At 34.9% G+C, this 27396-nt stretch overlaps 1 protein-coding gene across 1 annotated transcript; it reads right to left on the bottom strand.

Annotated features, from left to right (window-relative positions):
• Positions 1-630: 630 nt before the first annotated feature.
• LOC132049826 (probable LRR receptor-like serine/threonine-protein kinase At1g06840) lies at positions 631-13038 on the bottom strand. The gene is made up of 21 exons (XM_059440775.1): positions 12769-13038; positions 12112-12214; positions 11152-11302; positions 10530-10601; positions 10337-10408; positions 8379-8522; positions 8216-8287; positions 7999-8070; positions 7428-7502; positions 6931-6999; positions 6737-6805; positions 6506-6577; positions 6306-6389; positions 5855-5923; positions 5188-5693; positions 4678-4833; positions 4290-4573; positions 3994-4045; positions 3259-3509; positions 1987-2121; positions 631-1581 (listed from the first exon to the last, which is right to left on the bottom strand). The coding sequence occupies exons 2-21, from the start codon at positions 12203-12205 to the stop codon at positions 1231-1233; spliced, it is 2850 nt and encodes a 949-aa protein (XP_059296758.1). The 5' UTR covers positions 12206-12214; positions 12769-13038; the 3' UTR covers positions 631-1230.
• Between the last annotated feature and the right edge of the window lie 14358 nt (positions 13039-27396).

The following is a 27396-nucleotide window of genomic DNA, read 5'->3' as shown; positions in this document are numbered from 1 at the left end:
AGTAGTGCACTTATGGAGGATCAAACATAGATGCGTTGACATTTTTTTGAAAATCCGAGTTAACATAGACTGCCAATGTAGCTATAGATGGTATCTCTCTTTTTGGTAATTATCTAAATAATTTTCCAAGGTACAACAAGAAGCTTATAGTTGAGTGATTATTTTACGTACTTTTCTTAACATTACATTGCATCTCCTGGTTGGAATGTTCTTTTGAGGAATTGGTGGGTATAAGTGTCTTGCCAACTAATAGCAGTACCTATATCAGTTCATTTTGTAAGTTGTTATAATACCCTGTTAACAACCTCCTACCGGTAGCCAAGTTTTGGACGGTGAAAACATATACAGTCCAACCTCAGTCCAACCTCTTCGCAATGACGTCGTCTGTTTGGATAGTCTTTGACTGCCGTAAAGAAATTCTCTCATAGAGCACATATAATTTAATATAACATAACATGAATAATCGGTTCCAAAAATATCTTTGCAGTCATAGTGAAATATTATAGAGAATAATTATCATAGAGATATCTGTCTCTATTGTACTGGTACTACAACAACATACCCAGAACATACAGAAATCTCAGTGGTCAGGAAGTACGATAAGAGGTTCTCGTTAACAAATCCGTGGTCAGGAAGTACGATAAGAGGTTCTCGTTAACAAATCCTTGGAATACAGATAAACAGAAGATATTAAGGTAATTCCCTATCATGTTTTTGCACGGATTCCCCTTCAAAGGCGCTGGCCTTTAATTATTGTCCCTTCAGTTGTTAGTCTTTAATTTTTGTCCTTCGTTTGAAAAAGTAGCAGAAAATATCCCGATGTTCTGAGTTCGAACCCCACTCAGTCAAAAAACAATTTTGCAAGGCAAGGTTTCGCGAAAATTCTACCTTCGCGAAATTTACTCTGCTAAAATTCTACAAAAGTTAAAGGCCTAACTTTTGCTCCAAATTCTGCCTTGCATTTTTTTTTTTTTTGACTGAGCCTGGGTTCGAACCCAGAACTTCGGATATTTTAGGCGAAGAGCAAAAATTAAAGACCAGTAATTTGAGGGCCAAAAATTAAAGACCACCCCGAAGAAGGGCAATCGTGCAAATTGTCCATTCCCTATTCTACACACTATTTTTTCTAGTACAAAAGCCAAGCAACTACTCTCTTAGAGAACCTATTAAGGTAATTATCTATTATACATACTAATTTTTCAATTATACAAAAGATAAGCAGCTAATCCATTAGCGAGGCATAGAAAGGCTGAGAGAACTCAGACTGTAACATCCCGACACATTGGACGATAGAAATGCGTCTCTGCTAGTGCTATCGGAAAATGAAGACGATGACTTTGGTTCGTTGAATGTGGCTTTAGAATCTACTGAATCCGCGTCAGTATCTGCCATCATGTTGAGAATAGACTGAATAGTTTGCAGCTCCCTCACCACATCGGACATTGAAGGTCTGTCTTCTGGTTTGTCCTCGCAACAATTGAGGGCCAAAGCAGCAAACTTTTCTATGCATTCAGAAGGGTAAGGTCCCATTGTACCGTCCATGACAGAGTGCATCTTCTCGGAGTTACGAGCAAAATTTACCTGCCAGTCATGGTTCAATGTTGTAATTCAATATTTCCGAAAGGGACTATTTAAACACGATAGAGGTGCTCTTTTGGCGACTTATGTCACTGGTTCGAGGCGTTAAGCCTCTTTACAGAATGCAAGGAAAGATTGCATGAAATAAATGTTCACGCTTCCCCTATCCCTTCCGTATGAAAATCACTAAAATTTAACAAATATTAAATTGTACAAACATCGTTTCAAAAATGAAATGTGTGCAGTTGTACTGAACCCATCAAGTTTAAATCTTGACAATGTGTTTATTCTAACCCTTGTTTTAGTAGGACTCAGGATTATTCACTTCGTGTTACACGGATAAACCACCTATTGAACACATGAAAGCAATAAGAAATGGGAATGGGAAGTTGTCTATGAGAGCAATACCTCGCGAACTATGTTTTTCCCGTGTGAGATTGGACGCATTCCGGTTAAGATTTCAAGAAATACAACTCCCAGGCTATAGACATCACTTTTATCTGTCAATTTATGGGTCAAGAAATATTCGGGATCAAGGTAACCCTGCATATATAAGTAGAGATTCAATACAGCTAAAACAGGTAGCCATGATAATTAGCTTTCAGATAGGGACTTGAAACAAAAGGATTTTAAATATAACTTTGTTGAGAATTTTAAGAAGGTAAAGACTCCAATAAAATAGAAGGAAAAAGTTGTGCATTTAGGGAATGTGTATATATATATATATATTTTTTTTTTTTTTGGGAAAAAAGGCATCCAGGGAATGGTATACTGTCCTTTTTGATACTGTAATGGCTCAACTTCTAATGTGAGTACTGTAAGTTTTTAAGCTAGAACAGAGGTGATGTAGCATTGCCAAAGTATAAAATAGCCATTATGAGTTGGCAGAACCCTGGCCACTATGAGGGAACAGATTCAAGTCCTGATTTGTCCGTCTTATTTATCAACAATGAAACTTAAACTTTCAAGCACTAGAATGAAAAAGAAATATAAATTACTTGCTTATAGAAAGGTAGGTGCAATTAGAAAAAAAAAAAAAAAAAAAAAAAAAAAGGAAAAGAAGAAATATGATAAAGAGTGTGTAAATCAGAAACTTTGACCCCACATTACTACAAAAAAATCCAGCTTGATGATGCTGAAACTTTACAAATCTAATCTCAATGCCACATTCTTCTTATTAATTGGAGACCTTTTTTTGCCTGCTTGTGTAAAGAAAACATGGACTTTTTACTGCAATTTCTTGATCTAATACCTTGGTATGAAAGAAAAAGATTTCCGAACAATATCTCCAGGATAAGTCATTTTCTGGTGTTGGTCCTTAGAAAATATTCTCACCAAAAGGAGGAAAAAATGACTTCCCACACTTTTTGTCGGAAGTCATATATCTTCCGAAAAATCTCAAGTCTTAACTTTATATCAGTACTTTACCCAAATTATTATCAATCATTGACACTCAAAAATTCATAAAAGACCATCTGGGTTCCTAATTTTATTATCAATCTTTACTAAATGTGTTTTACGGAAAGTATTTTCCACTCTACAACCAACATCGGAAACTATATTCTTGAAAATAAGTCTATTTCTGGAAATGACTTCCATTGTATTAAACACATCCAAAATTTTATTGCAGTTTCTTTCTACACAAGCAATCAGAAAATGCAGTTGAATAACTAGACTTACAGGTGTTCCCTTCACAATAGTTGAAACATGATTAGGTAGTACACCTTCATCATCCTGGACAGGTGCAAGCCTAGACAAGCCAAAATCAGCAACTTTAGCTGTCATTTTTGAGTCTAAAAGAATATTGCTGGCTTTGATGTCCCTATGGAATATAGGTGGATTAGCTTCTGTATGCAGGTAAAGTATGCCCTTTGCTGCACCTAGTGCAATCTGCAATCTTGCTCCAAACTTCAAACTTTCTTTACATGTAACTGTCAAAAAAATGGGATTAAGAGCCTAGTAAAGATATCAAATGTTATTTTGTATAGGCAAAACATGAAGTTTAATTTTTAATTTGCTAGATCTGGTTATTGGCTTGTTTAGGTGATATCTATGTAGCCATACAGCTATAGATCAAAGTCAGCTTCTTGACATCTAATTTTCCGTTTACAGACATAATAGTAATATTTATCATCTTTCTTCTTTTCCTTTTTCTTTTTTTCTAGTCAAAGGTAGTAGGTGTTCGATAGATCGTGAGCAAGCTAGTCCAAACAGCCACAATTATTTAAAAAAAAGATAAATATCACAGGTGTATTTGGTAGGGAGGAAAATGTTTTCTACAGAAAATATTTTCCTCCATACCAAACACACCCCAAGTCCCTCGCCTGGCTCTATAGACGCCCTAACTAAAAATAAGAACATGAAGATGATGGATCAAAATCAACCAGGAAAAGCATCTAGGAACTATTTCCTTACCAGAAAGCCAGTCTCGCAAAGTTCCATTGCACATGAATTCATAAACCAGCATCTGCAAATGCATAAACAGGAATACAACTAATTGCTTCACACGGATGATTTCACGGTATATATACTAAAGAAATGTGAGAATGAATGATGAAAGATTGCTACGTAGCAATATAGAAGCTATAAAATACAATGTGAGCCTGATCGCATATGATTGTATGACTGGGGAAAGGATCAACATGATGAATTGCATGTTAATGAGTAGATTCAAAAAGATTGGAGTTTTGAAGTTTTCAGGTTTATCATACCTGATCTCCTTCTTCATCACAGTATCCTAGCAATGAAACTAGATTCCGGTGATGTAACCTTGATAACAAGGATATCTCTGTCAAGAATTCGTTTTGCCCTTGTAGTGATCCTTCTTTTGCTCGTTTGATAGCAACAATTGTTTTGTCAGCTAAAATTCCCTTAAAGACAGTCCCATATCCTCCTTCCCCGACTTGATTTGAGCTATCAAAGTTGTTAGTAGCCAAGCTCATTTCTCTGAAAGTGAAGCTTCTAATTCCATCCATTTTTATAAAGAGATTCGACGCTGCATTAAGAAATATATGCTCGTCAACTTTGCAGAGGAATAGTTACAAGAAACATATAGTTCATATAAAGAAAAGGTAAAGCTCATCAAATGAGAGAACTTACATAAACGTTTCCTTGATAGGATGCTTCGGTATTTGACATGTCGTCTTTTGATTAATACGGCGACAATTATTGCAAAAATTGAAGCAAAAGAAACTGCTACTACACCAGCTACCAAAGCACCTTTGCTTTTATGTTTAGGTTGAATATCAGGATTCACTGCAGCAAAATATGGATCATATGCTAAAACCAACATTTGGAGAAAGGAGGTACTAATCATGTCAAAAAAGATCAACCATGCCCCAGTCTTTATGTTACTATCAATTTTATAATAATGGTAGCATCAATGATCAACTATGCACTGAATATTTAAAACTTCCCTTTTAATTTCATATTCAACCCTCGTATTGTTATGATGTGAGATTCTTTTTCTCTGATTGACTAGAAATGGCGATGACAGTTACAATCTTATCCACGTGATTTAACTCAATCAAGGGAATTTCGCAATTTTAATAACACAGACTAAATGATTTAAATTTGCACTAGAGACACATTGAAGAGATGAGAACTTACAATAGGAATAAGGTCCCAGCAGAGTGAAGTTCAGAAGCTCATAAGGTCCAAAAAGGTCAACTACTGAGATTTCCCAGAATTGCAGAATGTCGCTGATACGAATGACCTCACTTTTATTAAATGTACTGACCCCAACTGCTGGGAAAAGCTTCAATTGCATCCGGAGACGAGGCCCTTCTTCCCAAGAACTTGACTCGATCAACATTTGGTAACGGTCCAAATGAAGATCACTAGTCATATACTGCTCAAATTGATGCACATATGGATTGAAGTAAGAAAAACTAGGACTTTTCAGCCGCCATCCAACTCTGAGAGGCGAGGCACACGAGCAAGGAACAGGTGACCTTGGGACATATTCGTAATAGTTATCCTTAGGGCATGCATTAACAGGACAAGCACCATTGACGTAAGTCAAGTTACTCGTCTTTTCTGCTCTGGCTTCAGAGTCACAGAACTTGATGATATTTCTCACATTCTCGTTGCGGCAGACAGGATTGCCCTGCAATCTAAAAATTGTCTGATAATGTTAGGAGCACAAGATATGCCAAAAGTTAGCACAAATCACTAATTATTGAAATGTGGACATAAAGTGACAGTCACATTATACAAGTACTAATCAATAGAAATTCTAAGGTTTCGTCATTGAATATGGAAAGAAAAACCATACCTTAGAGTGACATTCACAGGAGGTTGAAGAGTACCCGAAATGTCCGAAAGTGAATTATTCCGAAGATCACTAGGTTTGAAAAGAAGATAGAAGGGTTAGAAAGACTCCCTCATAAAAATTTAGTCTTATGTGTAAAGGTTCATTTTTGAAGTAAATGATAGTACTCCCTCTGTCCCAATTTATGTGACATCCGTTCCTTTTTAGTCAGTCCCGAATAGAATGACACCTTTCTATATTTAGTAACAATTTAACTTTAAACTTCTCATTTTATCCGTAATGAGATATTTATAGCTACAGAAATATCTGTGGTTTATTCTAGACCACAAGTTTCAAAAGTCTACCTTTCATTCATAAACTCTATGCTCAGCCAAACACCTTCACATAAAATGGGATGACGGAAATGCTATTTAATATCAGAAATTTGATGTTACAATTTGAGATCAGATCTTACATCATAAGTGCCGAAGTTGAAGTAGACTTATTTTGCCAAATGTCGGTATAAAAGGAACCATTCAAAAGGTTGTTCTCCACTGACCTGTGACAAAGCCATCCAATCGATTTGTTATACATAAAATTGCCAAAAATGGTATATTGCCTTAAAGAAACAGTACTAAAGAGAAATTATTACAAGACACAGTGAAAGATCCTCACAGTTTCTGCAACAAAGGAAGAGATGAAAAACTCTTCGGAATAGGTCCATCAAGACGATTGTGTGACAGAATACTGCATGATGACAATGTACGACAACATATTAGACAGGGCAAAGCACCGAGAATTAGGTAATCATGATAAACATGAAATAATGAACTAACACAAAATATGGCTGAACTGAGACACTAATTATATGAAAAAAATCATGTAGCATGAAATCAGCAAGTATACATAGTTGTCATATTGTTGGAAAGCTTATTCTGTGGTATAGATCCAGAAAGTTGATTCCAGCTGAGATCACTGTACAAACAGTAAGCAGGAAGTTAAACAATTTAGAAGGCCTATCAGTCAAATAATCATGAAGCATGAAGTATAAAGGTCACTATGAAAGGATACAGAAGAAACAATTGCAAACTTGAACTTACAGATAGCGTAGGCTCTGTACTTTGCTAAGATCAGGAACGGATCCTTGTAACGTGCAATTCCTGAGACTTCTGCAATATTATCAGAAGGTTTGGGCATTATCAGGCTCTAAACACATGATTTGATGAAAAAAAAGGAAATAAGTTCTTGTGTGATGGTGTATATTTTATTGCATGTACAATAATTCTACTTGGGGGGGACATAACAACTTCGAAAATTGATAAAGATTTGTAAACCAATTTCTAAATTGCATGTAATATTACACAGGAGGAGGAAGCATTTAAAATGTCAAAGGTGCATAGCGCAAATTTATTCATCATAGAGTCACTTCCCTTATTGCTCTAGTAGCTCAATCTTTACTATGCTGTCCTTCAAATGTAAAACTAATAATGCTGTCATAGAGATAAATTAACTTTGTCTGGTCAAGCAAGAAACTAAAAGGAAGGAAAAGAGGATTAGGAAAGAACAAAGCGGAGGAATTTGTTCAAGGTGCACTTACAGTTTCACTAATGATGACATGTTTCCATAAGAAGCTGGAACCTCAGCACGGCTGAAATTGTTGTTATCAAGTTGGCTGTGCATAAGAAAATTCAGAACTTTAGCATAGTTTTCACCCCCATGCACTTCTCAGTGGAATTTCTAATGGCATAGCAGTTGTTGTATGACAGGAGAGGTTCTTAATTCAATCCAAAAACAAGGATTATTATATTTGTCTTATGTAAGATCAATATTTTAGTATTGCATATTACAAGGAATGACCATCGATGAATTTTTAAATTAACAGAAAGATCTAAAGATGATAATCAGAGGGTTCTAAGGACAGATCTGTAACGAAATGTTCTTCATCTTCAGTTATCCGGTCATAGGCAACAAGGTATCAGCATCCTTGAAATTTATAACTAGTTACTTCCAAAAGTTCAGTTTAAAGTTGCCCGTATATTCCATATCACTGCTAAGGAATTAGAGTAGCTTGTCAAGATATAGTGATACCCCTTGAGCAAAATACAGATGATGAAAGTAGCATATGAGGTTCAATATCATATTATATGTGTGTGTGTATAGACACTTACATTATTCGAAGACGCGGAAGTGCTGAAAGCTCAGGAGGAAGGTATCCTGAAAGATTATTATTGTCCACAAGCCTGTTGACAAGAAAAATTACCATCATGAAAACATTAATACATTAGTTTACAGGCATCAACAGATAAAGGTCATTTTAGAGTTACACAGATGTGTTTCGCCTCTATGAAAAAGAGAAGCTAAAAAGAATCTCTTCCGTTATCTTACAAGTGAAGCAGAGTGGACAAATTGGAAAGCTCGGGGGGGATTTGACCACTCAGTGAGTTGTTGTTCAGGTGGCTGCAAACACATAATATGTCACATAAGATTACAAAAGACAGAACCTTAGACTTCTTATAATTTCTATAACAATCAAATGAGTTGTACTCACATATGTTGGACACTGTTTAAATTGGAAAAGGATTTAGGAATTCTTCCGGATAACTGGTTCTCGTCTATCTGGAATATTCTCAGGTTGGGGAGATACCCAAGCTGATCAGATAAAGATCCTGAAAGCCGGTTTCCAGTCAAGAGCCTGCATGAACATAGCTAAGGGATTAAACCAATCGACAAATCAGGTTTGAGATCATGATCTTCCCAAGCATTAGGCTTTACTTCTTCCTGAAATAATCTTACATCAAGCACACTTTTCTGGAGAAATTCAAGAAGAAAAAAAATCTTCCTCTACTCTATCTAGAGGCGGATGGAGCAACAACAACATACTTAGTGTATTCCCACATTTGGGGTCTGGGGAGGGTAGGATGTACGCACACCTACCTTTGTGGGGTAGGGAGGCTGTTTCTAGTAGACCCTCGGCTCGAAAGAACAAAGCAAGATACAAGGCAAAAGAAGCATGATATCATGAAGAATATGACAAAGTAGCAAGTAAAAGCAAAAGAAGAGACCTATAGTAGTACACCTTGAAAAAGAATCTACACTATTACTAATTAATACTACTAATAAGGAGAATACTCGGCTACCTACTAACATACTTTCCTAATCCTTGACCTCCCCGCTTTCCTATCCAGGGTCATGTTCTCAGTAAGCTGAAGCTGTGTCATGTCTTGTTTAACCACCTCCTCCCAGTTCTTCTTCGGTCTATCTCTACCTCTCCTAACTTCTGTTATAGCCAACCCTCACATCTCCTTACTGGCACATCCACACACCTCCTCTTCACATGCCCGATCTATCTCAATCTCACTTCCTTCGTCTTGTCCGCCACATGAGCCACTTCCACCTTGTCCCGTATAACTTCATTCCTAACCATATCCATCCTAGTATACCCACATCCACCTGAGCATCCTCACCTCCGCTACACTCATCTTCTGGACGTGGGCGTTCTTGACTGGCCAACATTCTGCACCATACAACAAAGTCGCTCTAACCACCACTCTATAGAATTTACCTTTAAGCCTTGGTGACACATTCTTATCGCACAGTACCCCCGATGCGAGCCTCCATTTCACCTATCCCATTCCAATAAGATGAGCAACATCATCATCAATCTCTCTGTCTCCTTGGATTATGGACCCAAGATACTTGAAACTATCTTTTTTAGGTAGGACTAGTGCATCGAGCTTTGCTTCCACCTTTGCCTCTTGCGTCACGCCACTGAACTTGCACTCTAGATACTATGTCTTAGTCTTGCTTAGCCTGAAACCTTTAGACTCCAGGGTCTGTTGCCAAACTTCTAACCTATCGTTAACTCCATCGCGTGACTCGTCAATCAGTACTATGTCATCTGCGAATAGCATACACCACGGCACCTCCCATTGAATATGTCGTGTCAATTCATCCATCACTAAGACAAATAGGAACGGGCATGACCGGGAGATATAATTAAAAGGTTCAACTGAACTCAACATATTCGACAGGAAGCATAGATAAATATGAGCAAAAATCAATAACATCTGAATCCATAGTTTCGAAAATGTAACGGATTCAGTAGCAAGAACGTAAAGATAGAAACCATCAATCTCAAATTATAGATCCACCTCTGACCAGGGGCGGAGCTAGAGCTTCATCCATGGGTTTGGTAGATCCTAGTAACTTCGGCTTGAATCCTGTATTTGTGTTTAAAAATCCACTTAATATGTATAAATAATTTATCAAGAACCCAGTAAGCTGCTCTTTTTAAATCTAAAACCCATAAACTCAAAATCCTAGTTCCGCCTATGCCTCTTACTCTATCCAATATAAAGTATATCTCCATTAAAGCCGAATGACTATCTAGATCTCCTTTATGAGATAGTTCAGGGTTCAAAGCATTAGGGGAAACATGAAAGGTGAGTGCAAAATCAAGAAGATGGGAACAAAACAAAAAAAGGAATTAAATTTCATTCAACTTACAGAAGTTTCAAAGTCTTGATGTTTCCAATTTCTTCCGGTACACTCCCAGTCAAATCATTCCACATGAAATTCCTTTTAGAAAGAGAGTTACAAAGATAGTAGTAAGTACTAGCACATATAGAAAAATATCTTATTAAAACTCTATATCTTATTATCAAAATATCTGCATAATGTAGTATGTGTAACAACTCACAAAAAATGAAGATGAGATAGTTGTCCAATCTCAGGTGTTAAACTTCCAGAAAGATTCATAGCCATCATACGGCTGCACAAAGGAGGAATATGCTTAATGCATTTCATGCATTCACTCACACAAAAATACAAGATAATCACAGTAGTAAAGAAACATCTTTTGCTAGAGTTTACAGCTAATTATAAAATCGAGCTACGGAAAAGGGTGAAAAATACCCTTTTACTTTACGAGATAACTGAGTTATTCATACCCTTGTCGTTAGCAAGTCGTCTCGTATTTGCTAATAATGGTAGCGGAACACCAACTTGAAACATAACAAAGTATAATTTTTAACCATGTCCCAAATTAGAGGAGTAAATTTAGACCTTTTTCCGAATTATTCTTACACCTGGAATCCACCTGGTCCGCACTGGAACTCCATTAAAGATACAAGAGGCTTTGCTAACAGCAAGGATATGTGATGGCCCAAAGTGTAACAATGGTAAAATAAATAAGTTTATAAATAAATTTTGTATAGTAGAGAAGTAAATTTGGACCATTTCGCTATAGAAAATACATATAATGAGGCTTTGAATCTACCTAATTTCTCTTTGATGTAATAAAATAGAAAAGAATAACATACAGTTCCCTGACATGCAAGTAGCCTTCAGCTCCAACTTTGTGAAAACAAAAAACTCCAGTCCAGTTTGATGTACATGGATCACCCTTCTCCCAATCTTTCAGGTACCCCATATTATCAATCAAACCATTCTTTATAGATGCCAAAGCTGACACTGAAAACGGCACCAAGAATTAGTGGTTAAGAATATTCATAATGGACCTCACTATATTGAAATTAAATTAAAGTACCCATGCGTCAAGATTTACCACAGAAAATCAAAGCATCAGCTCTATCAAAGACAACATGAGACCAGCTTTTAACATGGATTACTCCCTCAGTTCAAAAAAAGAGTGACAATATTTATTTGTTAGTTTGTTTAAATTCGAAATCATTTAACTTGAATTACAAAAACAATTATTACGGCATGTTTAATACCATAAGTTTATAATCACACAAATATTATGACATATTTAAGACTAAAAATTTCACAAGATTACAAACAAAAAAACAACATTTGGGGAAAAATTAAGATCGCAAAAGGACAAAAAATTAAAGTACATATCAAAAAATGGTATGGCTGAAAAATTGCAAAGAACCTGTCTTTTGAGATACCACATGAATTGTGGCCCCTAGAGAACAGGCCAGTTTGTTTTTAAACTTTTTTTAAAAAAAAAAAAAATTATATAGGGGGTAGGAGAAGGGGATTTTAAGGTGGGGAATCGAACCCTCTCCAATTAGGTAAAAGTTTGGGTAGCTAACCAACTGAGAACATGCCATTGTGATGTGTGAAAGACAGCTCAAAGTTTGTCGCAAACATTTTACCACTAGCATCTATTAAAGGACAGATGTCTCTTGTTATTTAATTACACCTGAAAGCACTTCTATTTTATGAACTATATTGGCGAACCATAACTCAATTGTGCTCAAGAATACAGTAAGAACGATAATATAAGCTTTAAGAATGAGAGAAGAATTGCGTACCTTCAGAAGGATCAGTAACTTGAGCAACCGTAAGCAGCATAAAACAATAAATTGCTGTTGTAAAAACACATCCAGAATATCTTACTCCCTCCATCTTCAACCCCTACAAAAGTATTTTATTTGGTCAAAGATAATTAGTCTTTTCAAATTCTTATGAAGCCAGACAAGATATAAACAATAGTGGCTTAAAGGTAGTCCTGATTCTCTAAGAAATACCTAGACATGTATTGAAGTCCCAGTGTGATATAAAATAGTACCCTACAACATGACATATATATTACAGAGTTTAACTAATATCCACTAGCTTGGCTTGCAATAGCACATAACCTGTCTTATTTTGCAGGATTAATGAATCCCATTTTTGTGGAGGCCAGTTATCTATAAATATTTTTAGGATGACCTGATAGTATAAATACTCTATTTTTTAGTGGATAATATGTATATAAGTTAAAATTTCAAATTTGAAATAGAGAGATTGTTCTCAATAGACCATCAGCTTATATAAGTAAAGCATTTTAAAGCAGTTTGAAAAAGAGAATACAGAATAAAACTTGTAAAATCTTCATTTAACTTAATTAGAGTAATCTATTTATTACTGGAAAGAAGAACTCAAAGACATGAACATGCAGAAGAAAAAATGGTGAGAGAGAAATTCACCTGTTCTTTTTCTTTTCATCCAAAAATCCAAACGTGGGGTAAAATGCTCACCCACATAATACTATATACCCCAAAAGAGGAAGATTTGGTCTTGGTTTTACTGAAGTAATAGTGTAAAAAGATTTTGAAGAAGTCTTGGTGTTGCTGAAGTAATATTGTAAAAAGATTTTGAACAAGTCCAAAGGATAATTATGAAAATTGTCAACTGAGATATCTTGTGGGAGATGATGAATTGATGGTGGACTTCACCCGACGAAAATATAATAATGCTAAATGCTAATGCATGTGTTTTGGTAGGACTTAAATATTTTTCAGAAATTATGTCACTTTCTGTATTTGGTTCCCAGAAGGTACTTTCTTAATGATTCACCAAAAGCAGAAGGCTGATATTTTTCTCAAGTTTGGATCAAGATGTCCCTCCGCTCACTTTTACTTCTTGAGTATTTTAAAAAAAAAAATATCACTTTTAGCATATTAAGATAAAATAATTTATTTTTTTATATTTTACTCATAGTATTAATTACTCATTTCAAATTATTTTTAAAATTTAATCAAGATAGAGAAGCAGTAGAACCAGTCGCGGAGCCATGATTAAACAAAGAGAGTTAAAAAATATAAAGAAGCTGACAAACTTAAAAGTCGAGAAAATTCAACGTCTACTATATATATATATATATAAAATAATTTACACCTTGCATATGCAGAATAATTTTTTAGCTCCGCTACGGAGTAGAACCTTCTTCACTGAGGAAGAGGACGTAAAAGCAGGAGAAAATCAACAGAGAGAGGGTGACTGGGGATTGGGGGTTTTTGTTGAAAAGACAAAAATGTCTCACTATTAATGAATAAAACAAATAAATGTGAGGGTATTTTGGGTAAAGAGAAAATGAATACATTGTTAACACACTACCTTCGTGTACCCATATATATCAGTACTTTAATTAAAAAGCACATAAATATTATTATCAATTTTTAATACTTAAAAATCTCATCAAACCGCAGTCTTCTTCTTCTTATTATTATTATTAATTATTTTTATTATAAAGGTCATCCACAAAAATATGTTACATCCAGTAATCAAATGCCAGACTTTTTCCAGACCATATTGTCAAAAACACATGAGTTTAGGTGAGAAAGAGATGGCATTGTCGTTGTCTGATACTTTCAACATTAAATACATAAAAACCAAACATTGTGATAGCTAAAGATACACAGGAAAAGAGAGAGAAAAAGAATGGGTCATCAGAGAGTTGATATATTTGGAAAAAAAAGGATGACTTATTGGTGTTTGGATTATATGGAGAAGCAATAAATTACTGTCTTTTTGAGCAGTTGACTGTTGGATGCTGCTGGCCGACACTAGAGACTAGACACCATTAATAAAGGTTGCGGCAGAATAGATAAGATTTATTTAACCTTAATCAGGTCTCGGTCGAGCCTTAAGTATAGAAAAAATTCTATTAGGTAGCTATTTCTTTAAATGGGCCTTACGTGGCGCGAATTTGAATTAACCGGGGCTCAAATGTGGATATCGGACACCGAGTGACCAAAAAAAAAAGGCAATACCGACTAGACATTTAGTTTAAAATGGAAATGCAACAGAGATTGATGAAGAAAATCTGAATATATAATTAGTTGAATATATGTATCCAGATTTAGTAAGCCATAATCAAAGGGACGATGATGTTGCTTTGTTGTTGTTATATACAGCCTCACACAAAGGGGGTAGTTAATGCTTGGTGATGAAGGCCTTTTAACGACCTTTTAAAGTATGCAAGTCCCAAAATAACAAAGTTGCAACAACCCGAGAAGAAATCACTAAATCGTACCATGACTCATGAGTATATTGTTTAGATATTTTTTCTTGTGTTCGAAATTTATTGACCGACTAATCTGAATTCATATGGCGTCAGATATTATTGGTCTCCAATTGAATTCTAATATGATCAAGCATTTTGAACGATATATATTTAATTTTGTTGATATTATCGGTTTGTAGTTAAATGCTAATGTGGTCAAGCATCTTGAATGATATGTCTTAATAGCATATGGTCTCTGTCGGTCTAACGATTTTAAAAGATATATCTTGATTCGTATGTATTTCTGAAAGTTATTGTTAAAAACATCTTTGAAGATATAATTAGATAAAGGGATAATTCTGGGTCGAGCTCATCGCACGGGGCTTGCCTAGTGCGGGTTATCTCTTCTGTATGGTTTGCGAGCTATTGCACGGGAGTGTTGCGGTATTTGGCGGATCATTGAGAAAATTTGAAATCGATTTTGACTATGGCTACAAGAATGAAGAAGACGGTGTTTGATTGTGGTTAGGGTTTTGCCATGGTTATGTTTTCAAAGGGAAATGAAGACAAAATGGTAAAGGAGTATTTTTCCATATCTTCACGTTTGGGCCTGACCTGGGCTACACGAATTGACCAAAGCAGATCAGATGGAAATGGAAGAATAAAGGCCCAAAGTTAGAATATATCACAACTGTACATATACAATGTCATCATTATATTCCTTGTAATCATTTCTAGTTTGTTAGGGGTTTAGAAAATAGCCAAGTGTCATTTCTGTTGTAGAGGAAATGCCTTCATACTTGTATAAATATAGGACCATGTACAGATTACAATTCATCAATCAAAAGCACGAAAAAATTTATTTACATTGTTCTTCTACATGGTATCGGAAAGAAATGTGTGTAAACAAATGCTTCTTTCTTTTTTCTTTTTCTTGTTTTCTTGCTTTACATCTCTTGTTTGCTAGCTTTACATATTTTTGCTATGTCTACTTTACCAGAAAATACAAATGAAAGCAATGAAGTAACAGCAGAAACCACCTTAGTTGGTGATACGCTCGCCATACTACTGAACCCGATACAAAAAATGTAGTTGATTCTAGTCATCCTTTCTATATACATCCCTCGGATTATCCAGGGATGAGTCTTGTTTCCACAGTGTTTGATGGAAGAGGATATGGTGGCTGGAGAAGAGCAGTCATCATAGCTCTTTCAGCCAAGAACAAGCTGGGATTTACCGATGGATCTCTCGTTTGTTCTCACTTGATCGGCTTCTTCTCGAAAGCTTGGATCGGATGTAATGACATGGTTTTTTCATGGCTTCTTAATTCACTCTCCAAGGAGATAGCGAAAGTGTCTTGTACTCAATCGATTGCATAAAAGCCTTTGGAAGGACTCGGGAAGATAGATTTGGTCGGGCATCGTGCTAAATCGTTTTCTAATTACAAAAGAACTTAGTGTTGTTATTCAAGGAAACACTAGCATTTCAACTTATTTCACTAAAATGAAAAGTCTATGGGATGAATTAGATGCCCTAAACACTTTTTTCAGTTGCACTTGTGACTGTATCTGTGGTGCGAAAAAGAAAAGTGTAAAAGCTCATGAAGATGAAAGGCTACTTCAGTTCCTAATGGGACTAAATGACACATTCATAGGGGTTAGAAGTAATATTCTCAGAAGTAATATTCTCATGTCTTCTCCCTTACCCAGTATTGGTCAAGCATATTCCCTTATTGTTCAAGATGAAAAACAAAGAGAAATTCATGCTAATCCCATATATCCAAGAGACTCAGCAGCTTTAATGAGTAACACTTCAACAATAAGAAGGTTTAATAACTACAAGGGACAAAGGAACAATTATGATGCTAAGAAAAACTCTCTATTTTGTAACTATTGCAAGAAAACAGGACATACTATTGACAAGTGCTACAGGCTGAATGGTTTTCCAGAGGATTTTAAGTTCAACAAACCAAAGAAATATCAAGGAGTAGCACAGTCTAATAATGTTCTTGCCTCAATAGAGGGTAGCCAGCATGAAGACGACATAAGTTCAGAAATGAAGTCTCTAAGTCGGGAAAATGTCTCGCGAACTTCTACAACTTCACGAGAAAATGAACCGGTAATGGTGCGGGGCCATCAAATGTTTCTGATTTAAGTTGTCTTTGGTATGGTTAAGTTTTTCAATACTTTTGCTTGTCTTTTACATATTAACAGTGACTCTTGGATACTAGATAGTGGAGCAACTGAGCATATGACTTTTGATGAAAGTTTCTTTTTATCTATTAAGCCCCTTCCTAAACCCATTATGGTAAATCTGCCTAATTCACAACAAGTAAAAGTTACTCATTCAGGATCTGTTTCTCTCTTATCCAATCTAATCTTGCACAATGTTCTCTTTATACCCTCTTTTAGGTTCAATCTTCTGTCTGTGCACAAGTTGTGCATACAGCTTCAATCATATTTGCTTTTCACTCCTAACACTTGTTTTATGTTGCAGGGCCCTTCAATGAAGAGCCCTCTGGTTCTTGGTAGGCAACAAGGAGGTCTATATATTCTGAAGCAGAGTCAGCCAACAGTTTCTACAAAGAGTCTACCACAAAACAACCCTGATAGCCTATCTTTTAATTCAGCTCATGTATTTACTTCCTGTTTTAGTTTATTTAATTCCAATGTAAAAGAAAAGTTGTGGCATTGTAGACTTGGCCACATGCCTTTGAGTAATATGAAGAAAATTGTTTCAGATTGTGTTTCTTCTCCTTGCAAATTCCCTCTCCTTATGTTATTTGTCCTATGGCTAGACAAAGCAAATTACCTTTTCCTACAAGTACAATTTCCACTAAAGCTAAATTTGAGTTAGTACATGTAGATACATGGGGACCATATAAAACAATCACCCATGATGGTTTTAAGTATTTTGTGACAATTGTTGATGATTTTAGCAGAGCCACCTGGAGCCATTTAATCAGTACAAAGTCCAATGCTTTTTCTGTTATCCAATCTTTTCTTTCAATGGTAGAAACACAATTCAACTCTAAAGTTAAAATCATAAGATCTGATAATGCATTTGAGTTAGGTAGTGGAAAATTACAATCAGATTTTCTTCTTTCAAAAGGAATAATTCATCAAACTACCTGTGCTTCTACTCCACAACAAAATGGAGTTGTGGAAAGGAAGCACAAGCATTTGTTAGAAACATCAAGAGCCTTACTATATCAGTCCCATTTGCCTATTGCCTACTAGGGGGAATGCCTGTTGACAGCAACCTATCTTATAAACAGATATCCTTCTAGAATACTCAACTATAAAACACCTTTTGAACTTTTATTTCACACTAAACCTTCTTACTCTAACCTCAAGTGTTTTGGGTGCTTATGTTTTGTTTCTACCTCACCTACTCATAGAACTAAGTTTGATCCCGGAGCTTTACCTTGTGTATTTGTGGTTATCCCTATGGGAAGAAAGGATATAAAGTTTTCAATCTTAAAACCAAAAGAATTCAAGTTTCAAGAGATGTTGTTTTTCATGAGGAGTACTTTCCTTTTTATTCACCTAGTTCCCAACCTAACAGTATTTTTTCTCCTACACCAAATAATGTTTATCCAAATCTTCCCTCTGACTCTACTGATCCTTTTACTGATTCTCTTTATTGTAAATTTCCCTCTAGCACAGATATAAACTCTAATTCTGGTTGTTCTGAAAATGATGATCCTTCCTCCATTTCACCTTGTCAAGATCTTTCCGTTAGCAGAAATGACAGTTCTAGTCCTTCTTCCTCTTTTCCCCATTCTACTGAAGTTCTGTCACCTTCCACTACTCAACCTTCCACTACTCTATCTCCCATTATTCCTGATCCTCCTTCAGAACCTATCATCCAAACCATTCTCAAACAAACATCTCGAGCTCATAAGAGGCCAACTTACTTAGATGATTACATTTGTAATGCCTTACAACTTACAAATGTTAGTACTAATTGTTTTCTTAGTCCTGTCACCCCTGAATCTTTTTCTTTCAACAGTTTGTCTTCTAAAAATCAGATAATGCTCAATTCTGTTTCTAGTATACAAAAACCTGTTAATTATGTTCAGGCAGCACATCATCCTGGATGGCAAGAAGCTATGGATAAGGAAATTGCAGCACTAGAATTGAACAAAACATAGGAAGTTGTTGTCTTGCGTACTGGTAAAAAGGCTTTACCATCTAAATGGGTGTATAAAGTAAAGCAACATTCTGATGGGAGCATTAAGAGACTTAAAGCAAAACTGGTTGTGAGGGGAGATATACAAAAAGAGGGTGTGGATTACAATGAGACATTTTCACCAGTGGTGAAAATGACAACTATCAGGTGTATTTTGGCTACTGCTCTTAAGAAAGGCTGGGACTCTTCCAATTAGATGTAAATAATGCCTTTTTGCATGGTGAGCTTGATGAGGAGGTTTATATGAAGTTTTCACCTGGAACCTCTCCTCCATCACCAAACCATGTCTGTTTGCTGAAAAAGTCCCTTTATGGACTTAAACAAGCATCTAGACAATGGTATTCTAAGCTCACATCAGCTCTTAATTTTAAAGGTTTTAAACATTCACTCAATGATTATTCTTTATTTGTCAAAAAGGCAGATAATTCTATCTCTATTGTGGCAGTCCATGTGGACGACATACTATTGACAGGCAACAATGAATCTGAATTACATGCTCTTAAAATTTTTTTGGATGAAGAGTTCAAGATTAAGGATCTTGGTTACCTACATTTTTTCCTTGGTATGGAAGTTGTTCGAGAACCTCAAGGGTTGATCCTTTCTCAAAGAAAATTCACTCTGGATTTGCTCCAAGAGTTTGACTCACTTCATCTTTCTCCGACGCTCCATTTGGATCCTACAATAAAATTAGTTGCTCAGGAAGGTGTTCCTATCAAAGATCCAACCTTTTATCGACATTTATTAGGTAAGCTCATTTACCTTACTCATACGAGGCCCGATCTCTCCTTCACAGTCCAGCATCTCAGTCAATACATGCAGGACCCTCGAGGGCCTCATTTGACTGCTGCTTTGAGAGTGTTGCGATATTTGTTGAAGGACCGGTGACTTGGACTTTTTATGTCGCCTACTTCTTGTTTCAAATTAATGGCTTTTTGCGACTCCGGTTAGGGGAACCCGTCCAAATACTCGAAAATCGTCGACTGGTTACTACATTTCTCTTGGATCTTCTCCTATTTCATGGAAACCTAAAAAAGCGACTTCTATATCACTTAGTTCCGCCAGTTAATATAGATCTATGAGACGGCCGTTGCCGAGCTACTCCGGTTAGTGCGATTGTTCGATGATCTCGGCAAACCCCATTTCCTTGCCAGTTCCATTACACTCCGACAGTATTGCAGCCATTCACATCGCGAAAAACCCCATTTTCCACGAACGAACGAAGCACGTCGAAATAGACTGCCATTTCGTTCGTCAGCAATATCTTGCAGGTTTAATTTCACTATCCTATGTTAGATCTTCATCACAACTCGCTGATCTATTCACTAAATCACTCACCGGTCCCGTTCATCACAATCTTTTGGGCAAGTTGGGTGTTTGTTCCTCCCCTCCAACTTGAGGGAGGGGGGGGGGGGGCTGTTGCGGTATTTGGCGGATCATTGAGGAAATTTGAAATCGATTTTGACTATGGCTACAAGAATGAAGAAGACGGTGTTTGATTGTGGTTAGGGTTTTGCCATGGTTATGTTTTCAAAGGGAAATGAAGACAAAATGGTAAAGGAGTATTTTTCCATATGGACTTCTGCACATATCTTCACGTTTGGGCTTGACTTGGGCTACACGAATTGACCAAAGCAGATCAGATGGAAATGGAAGAATAAAGGCCCAAAATTAGAATATACCACAGCTGTACATATACAATGTCATCATTATATTCCTTGTAATCATTTCTAGTTTGTTAGGGGTTTAGAAAATAGCCAAGTGTCATTTCTGTTGTAGAGGAAATGCCTTCTTACTTGTATAAATATAGGACCATGTACAGATTACAATTCATCAATCAAAAGCAAAAAAAATTTATTTACATTGTTCTTCATTTATTTCTCCAAGGAGTCAAGGGTTTACCACGTGCGCACCCGAAGATAGCAATTTCGCGGTTCCCATGTCATAAAAAAAAAAAAAGGATAATTTCATAGACCTCCCTTCAGGTTTCGCTCTATCACAATGACCTCCCCCGTGGTTTACAATATTACACTTAACTCCCTTATTTTGATTCTTTTATAACGATTCTTTTCACCTATTTTCATTAATGTAAATAAAATACGGACACATCTGCCCTTCTCTAATATTAGATTCCTTAAATTAAATTGTTTTTATCTAACTATCATACTTAACACATTCTTTAAATCCCTTGGTGAAGTTCTTGATACCAATTGAAGAACTAATAGTACTGAAACTGTTTGGAACCATCGTGAACATAAATCTCTAAATCTTCCGTAAGGAAATTAATCTCACAAACCAATAGAAGCAAAGTCTAAACAAGCTAAACTTAAAAGAAACAAATGACACAATTTTATGAAACGTAACCCGCAAACAATAAAAGGAACAAGAACGTAAATAAACATGTGTAAAAACTGAACAGATCTATTTTATTATCATAAACTCTCAGGACTCATCAATTATTGAGCACTTCAATGATGAACGACAACAAATAGGCCACTAAGGGAATTAAACAACAATAGAATTTTAAATTCTTAATTAGAAGCAAAGCAGCGTTCTATTATAAAGATGTTTATAACTGGACAATCAAAATCCTAGGTGAATGCAGTTAAGTTTTCTAATACTAAAATGTAGTAAAATTAATTGAAGTTTCATAAATTAAATTAATTAAACATAAGAGTATATTACTAAGGATAAATTAGTCAAGTTAGACTTCTTTCATATTAATGAAAATAGGTAAAAAAGAATCGTTATAAAAAAATTTAAATAAGGGAGGTAAGCGTAGTATCTTAAACCACAAGGGAGGTCAGTGTGATAGAGCGAAACGTGATTGAAGGTCTCTGAAATTATCCCTTAGATAAATAAAAATTTAGTATTTTCGATTAGTTTTAGCTGAAATTATTACAATATTTAGGTGATTAATTAGCCTATAAAAAATGTGAGGGGAGGCACGTTGAAGATATAACTAAATAAATAAAAATGTATGATCTTGTAACATAATGAATTCTTAGTCTGGTTATATTTGTGTTTGGAGGAATCTGAGTATTTAATTAACTTTAAAATCTTAAGGTAATATAGGTAGATGACCCCTCCTAACCCTTATCAACTCTCTCAGAAGCCCTTGCACAACACATATGAGATACTTATCAGTTGATACTCATATAGTATTAAGAAAAATGATAAGTAGATAAGATATTAGTTAAATGCATTTTCTCATTCTCCTACCACGATAAAACGGATAAAGATTACCAAAAGAATATTTAAAAGTATGTCGAGTTATCCATATATAGAAATAGAAAGTTGTGCCAATTAGTAGTACTGTTTTTATTGGCTTTCAGATCCTTAATATAATGAAGAAAAAACCACAGATAATAATAAAAAGGAATGAGATTAACTTAATTTCATGATCAAAAGCTATAGGAAGCTTTTTTTTTCGCACTTTAGAAAAAGGTCATTTTATTGTACAGTACTAGACGCAAAACTAACCTTAATAGGAGACTATAATAGCACAAACGGCCAATATACGGATTATGAAGCGAAAACAAAAGTGAATAATACAGACAGAAAGTAGTAACATAAACTTAAGATAAAGGAAGTAGTAATAACATAACCAGTTGACCATAGGTAAAGATGAACTGATAATGTAAAAATTGTTTACACTAACGGTGTATGTTACTTAATCACTTATTATGGTTATAAACCAGAGTTCATATCTAATGGAACAACAACAGCATCATGATTATATACAAGTCTTTTATGCTTTCGGAGTTGATTCAACTTGCTTATATAGTTACATACCTCAGACTTAATACTGAACTTTCAATACTTCAGAATCTTACTATTAACATGTTGGTAAATGAAGGGTATATATCAAGTCCTTAAATGCATCAACGAGGCCTGATGGAGGGAATGACACCGCTCACAAGCTCAATTCCTTCCATAGTCGTGTAGGTGGTGTGTCTGGAATAAGCTGAAGTTGGTGATGAGGATGACATTCCAGATGTGGAAACATCTAAATCGGGTGCAATATTATTGTCGAATGCAGCTGGAAGCATGTAAGTTATGTTCTCTAACTCTCTCGCCACTTCTAGCATTAAAGGTCTATCCTTTTGTTCCTCCAGTGAACACCTGAGGGCCAAATCCACGAATTTCTTGACACAATCTAGGGAATATGGACCTATACTCCTGTCAATTATAGAAGACATCATCCCTGATTGGCATGCTGCATTCACCTGTCATTAGTACAAAAGTAACTTTTCTTACTCTCTTCCAAATAGAATGACACTTTTAACTATTTTGGAGAGTCCTAAAGTTTTCTTTTTTAGTATAGTTTTTCCTGAACTTCTATAGACTTGAGCTTTAACTCCACGAGATAAGAAATCAATGTCTGATTCACATCGAAAAATAGATGTGTTGATCTTGCATTCTGGTCCTTTTCCATTCTCGTCTTCTAGGATGGTGAGTACTAGTTATGGATCAGCTTAAACATTGAGGACCTCACATATTCATCTAGGTCAAACCTTAATAAAATTAAGACTCAGGGCATGTTATTAATGCTGATCTCAATTTCTAGCTATCACAACATTTTATGTCAAAGCATCCAACTTTGGGAACTCGTCCTAAACATTCGACAGTACGGGATTAGTTTGGGGCATAACACCTGTCTACTTCATTACTGAGACCACTGGATATGGTAAAATACTTTCATGCTAAACAAAGTATGAGAAGACTGATATTTTTCTCAAGTTTGGATCAAGAACTCCCTCCGTTCACTTTTACTTGTCCAGTATTTTAAAAATAAATTTTCACTTTTATTTGTCACTTTTAGCATATTAGGATAAGATAATTTATTTTTTCCTATTTTACTCATAGTACTAATTACTCATTTCAAATTATTTTTAAAATCCAATAAGTATATGCACCAATTAATATAGATACATTGATAAATTATGCACTTCATATATTATTTTTTAAACAGCGTGAAGAGTTCAAAGTGGACGAGTAAAAGTAAACGGGGGAATAGTATATTAGCAATGTACTCATTTTCTCTTTACCCAAAATACCCTCACATTTATTTGTTTCATTCATTGGCACTTTCGTCTTTTTAATCAAAACCCATCTTATTCCCCTCTTCTCTCCACCTTCCTCTTCCTTCTCGTTGGTTTTCCATGGATGACGAAAATCCAAAACAAAAAATAATTTCAGTTAACTTTTTTTTCTCTCCATTTTTTTGAGGATTTAATGATTGTAGTTTGATAATTAGCTCTAGGCATCTAATAGAATGGATTAAAGTGACCCATTTCAAAATGCTTAGTAAAATTACTCAGTAAGGATTCGAATATGCAAACTATCGAACTCATTTGATTATTCATTATGAAGGAACGAGAGGAACAAACAAATACACAAAAAAATATTGGCTGCTTTGAAATGGGTTGATTAATCAAGCTTTTTGGTGCAATATCTCATCTGGGTCATTATTTGCTTTCAAACAAATGCACCAACAACTCTTTTGAGGTAGTAATTTTTTTCTCTTATTTGTTACTTATTAAAAACTGGAAGAAAATATCATTAGTATATAATGAATTTCTTTGGAAAGATTTAAGATAAAGTTAGCTTATTGACAAATGACAATACTTGAGATATGAACTACACCAGTTTATGGCAAGATAGAGAAGCAGTTCAACCAGTCGCGGAGTCATGATTTAAATAAAGAGAGTTCAAAAATATAAAGAAGTTGACAAACTAAAAAGTCGAGAGAGTTCAACGTCTCTTATATATACATAAAAAATAATTTACACAGAATAATTTTTTTAGCTCCGCTACTGAGTAGAACCTTCTTCACTGAGGAAGAGGACGTAAAAGCAGGAGAAAATCAACAGAGAGAGGGTGACTGGGGATTGGGGGATTTTTGTTGAAAAGACAAAAATGTCTCACTATTAATGAATAAAACAAATAAATGTGAGGGTATTTTGGGTAAACAGAAAATGAATACATTGTTAGCACACTACCTTCGTGTACTCATATATATCAGTACTTTAATTAAAAAGCACTTAAGTATTATTATCAATTTTTAATACTTAAAAATCTCATCAAACCGCAGTCTTCTTCTTCTTATTATTATTAATTATTTTTATTAGAAAGGTCATCCACAAAAATATGTTACATCCAGTAATCAAATGCCAGTCTTTTTCCAGATCATATTGTCAAAAACACATGAGTTTAGGTGAGAAAGAGATGGCATTGTCGTTGTCTGATACCTTGAACATTAAATACATAAGAACCAAACATTGTGATAGCTAGAGATACACAGGAAAAGAGAGAGAAAAAGAATGGGTCATCAGAGAGTTGATATATTTGGAAAAAAAGGATGACTTATTGGTGTTTGGATTATATGGAGAAGCAATAAATTGAAGTCTTTTTGAGCCGTTGGCTGTTGGATGCTGCGAGCTGACACTGGAGACTAGACACCACTAGTAAAGGTTGCGGCAGAATGGATAAGATTTATTTATTCTTAATCAAGTCTCGGTCAAGCCTTGAGTATAAAAAAAAAATTATTAGGTCGCTATTCCTTTAAATGGGTCTTACGCGGTGCGTATTCAAATTAACCGGGCCAAATATGGATATCGGACACCGAGTGAAAAAAAAAAGAGGCAATAGCGACTAGACATTTAGTTTAAAATGGAAATGCAACAGAGATTGATGAAGATAATCTGAATATATAATTAGTTGAATATATGTATCCAGATTTAGTAAGCAATAATCAAAGGGGACGATGACTGCTTTGTTGTTGTTATATACAGCCTCACACAAAGGGGGTAGTTAATGCTTGGTGATGAAGGCCTTTTAACGACCTTTTAAAGTATGCAAGTCTCAAAATAACAAAGTTGCAACAACCCAAGAAGAAATCCCTAAATCGTACCATGACTCATGAGTATATTGTTTAGATATTTTTTTTTTGTGTTAGAAATTTATTGACCGACTAATCTGAATTCATATGGCGTCAGATATTATTGGTCTCCAGTTGAATTCTAATATGATCAACCATTTTGAACGATATATATTTAATTTTGCTGATATTATCGGTTTTTAGTTGAATGCTAATGTGGTCAAGCATCTTGAATGATATGTCTTTAATAGCATATATGGTCTCTGTCGGTCTATCTATTATAAAAGATATATCTTGATTCGTATGTATTTCTGAAAGTTATTGTTAAAGATATCTTTGAAGATATAATTAGATAAAGGGATAATTCCATAGACTTCCCTTAGGGTTTCGCTCTATCACAATGACCTCCCCCATGGTTTACAATATTACGCTTAACTCCCTTATTTTGATTCTTTTGTAACGATTCTTTTTACCTATTTTCATTAATGTAAATAAAATACGGACACATCTGCCCTTCTCTAATATTAGATTCCTTAAATTAAATTGTTTTTATCTAACTATCATATTTAACACATTCTTTAAATCCCTTGGTGAAGTTCTTGAAACCAATTGAAGAACTAACAGTACTGAAACTGTTTGGAACCAACATGAACATAAATCTCTAAATCTTCCGTAAGGAAATTAATCTCACAAACCAATTGAAGCAAAGTCTAAACAAGCTAACTTAAAAGAAACAAATGACACAATTTTATGAAACGTAACCCACAAACAATAAAAGGAACAAGAACGTAAATAAAAATGTGTAAAAATTGAACAGATCTATTTTATTATCACAAACTCTCAGGAAGGTACTTGTTCAAATAGGACATTTTAGGTGGAAACTTGTACAAAACGGAAGAGATCTTATTCTTAGAATTTCTTTTGAAGGCACTACCTAGTCTTCTCATCAATTATTGAGCACTTCAATGATTGAACGACAACAAATAGGCCACTAAGGGAATTAAACAACAATAGGATTTTTAAATTCTTAATTAGAAGCAAAGCAGCGTTCTATTATAAAGTTGTTTATAACTGGACAATCAAAATCCTAGGTGAATGCAGTTAAGTTTTCTAAGACTAAAATGTAGTAAAATTAATTGAAGTTTCATAAATTAAATTAATTAAACATAAGAGTATATTACTAAGGATAAATTAGTCAAGTTAGACTTCTTTCATATTAATGAAAATAGGTAAAAAGAATCGTTACAAAAATATTTAAATAAGGGAGGTAAGCGTAGTATCATAAACCACAAGGGAGGTCAGTGTGATAGAGCGAAACGTGATAGAAGGTCTCTGAAATTATCCCTTAGATAAATAAAAATTTACTATTTTCGATTAGTTTTAGCTGAAATTATTACAATAATTAGGTGATTAATTAGCCTATAAAAAAAAAGTGAGATTAATTAGCCTATAAAAAAATGTGAGGGGAGGCACGTTGAAGATATAACTAAATAAATAAAAATGTATGATCTTGTAACATAATGAATTCTTAGTCTGGTTATATTTGTGTTTGGAGGAATCTGAGTATTGAATTAACTTTAAAATCTTAAGGTAATATAGGTAGATGACCCTCCTAACCCTTATCAACTCTCTCAGAAGACCTTGCACAACACATATGAGATACTTATCAGTTGATACTCATATAATATTAAGAAAAATGATAAGTAGATGAGATATTAGTTAAATACATTTTCTCATTCTCCTACCACGATAAAA

This window comes from Lycium ferocissimum, chromosome 3, assembly GCF_029784015.1.
Source record: "Lycium ferocissimum isolate CSIRO_LF1 chromosome 3, AGI_CSIRO_Lferr_CH_V1, whole genome shotgun sequence".
Lineage (NCBI taxonomy): Eukaryota > Viridiplantae > Streptophyta > Magnoliopsida > Solanales > Solanaceae > Lycium > Lycium ferocissimum.
The sequence above is the reverse complement of the archived record's forward strand: the minus strand, read 5'-3'. Positions and strand labels throughout refer to the sequence as shown.

Excerpts from the sequence above, each read along its gene's own strand:
- LOC132049826 (XM_059440775.1), bottom strand. The coding sequence starts at position 12,205 with ATGGAGGGAGTAAGATATTCTGGATGTGTTTTTACAACAGCAATTTAT. Across the intron at positions 10,409-10,529 it reads CTATCTCATCTTCATTTTTT|GAATTTCATGTGGAATGATT; the intron begins GTGAGTTGTTAC and ends TCTTTCTAAAAG. Across the intron at positions 6,578-6,736 it reads TCCAACAATATGACAACTAT|TATTCTGTCACACAATCGTC; the intron begins GTATACTTGCTG and ends GTCATCATGCAG.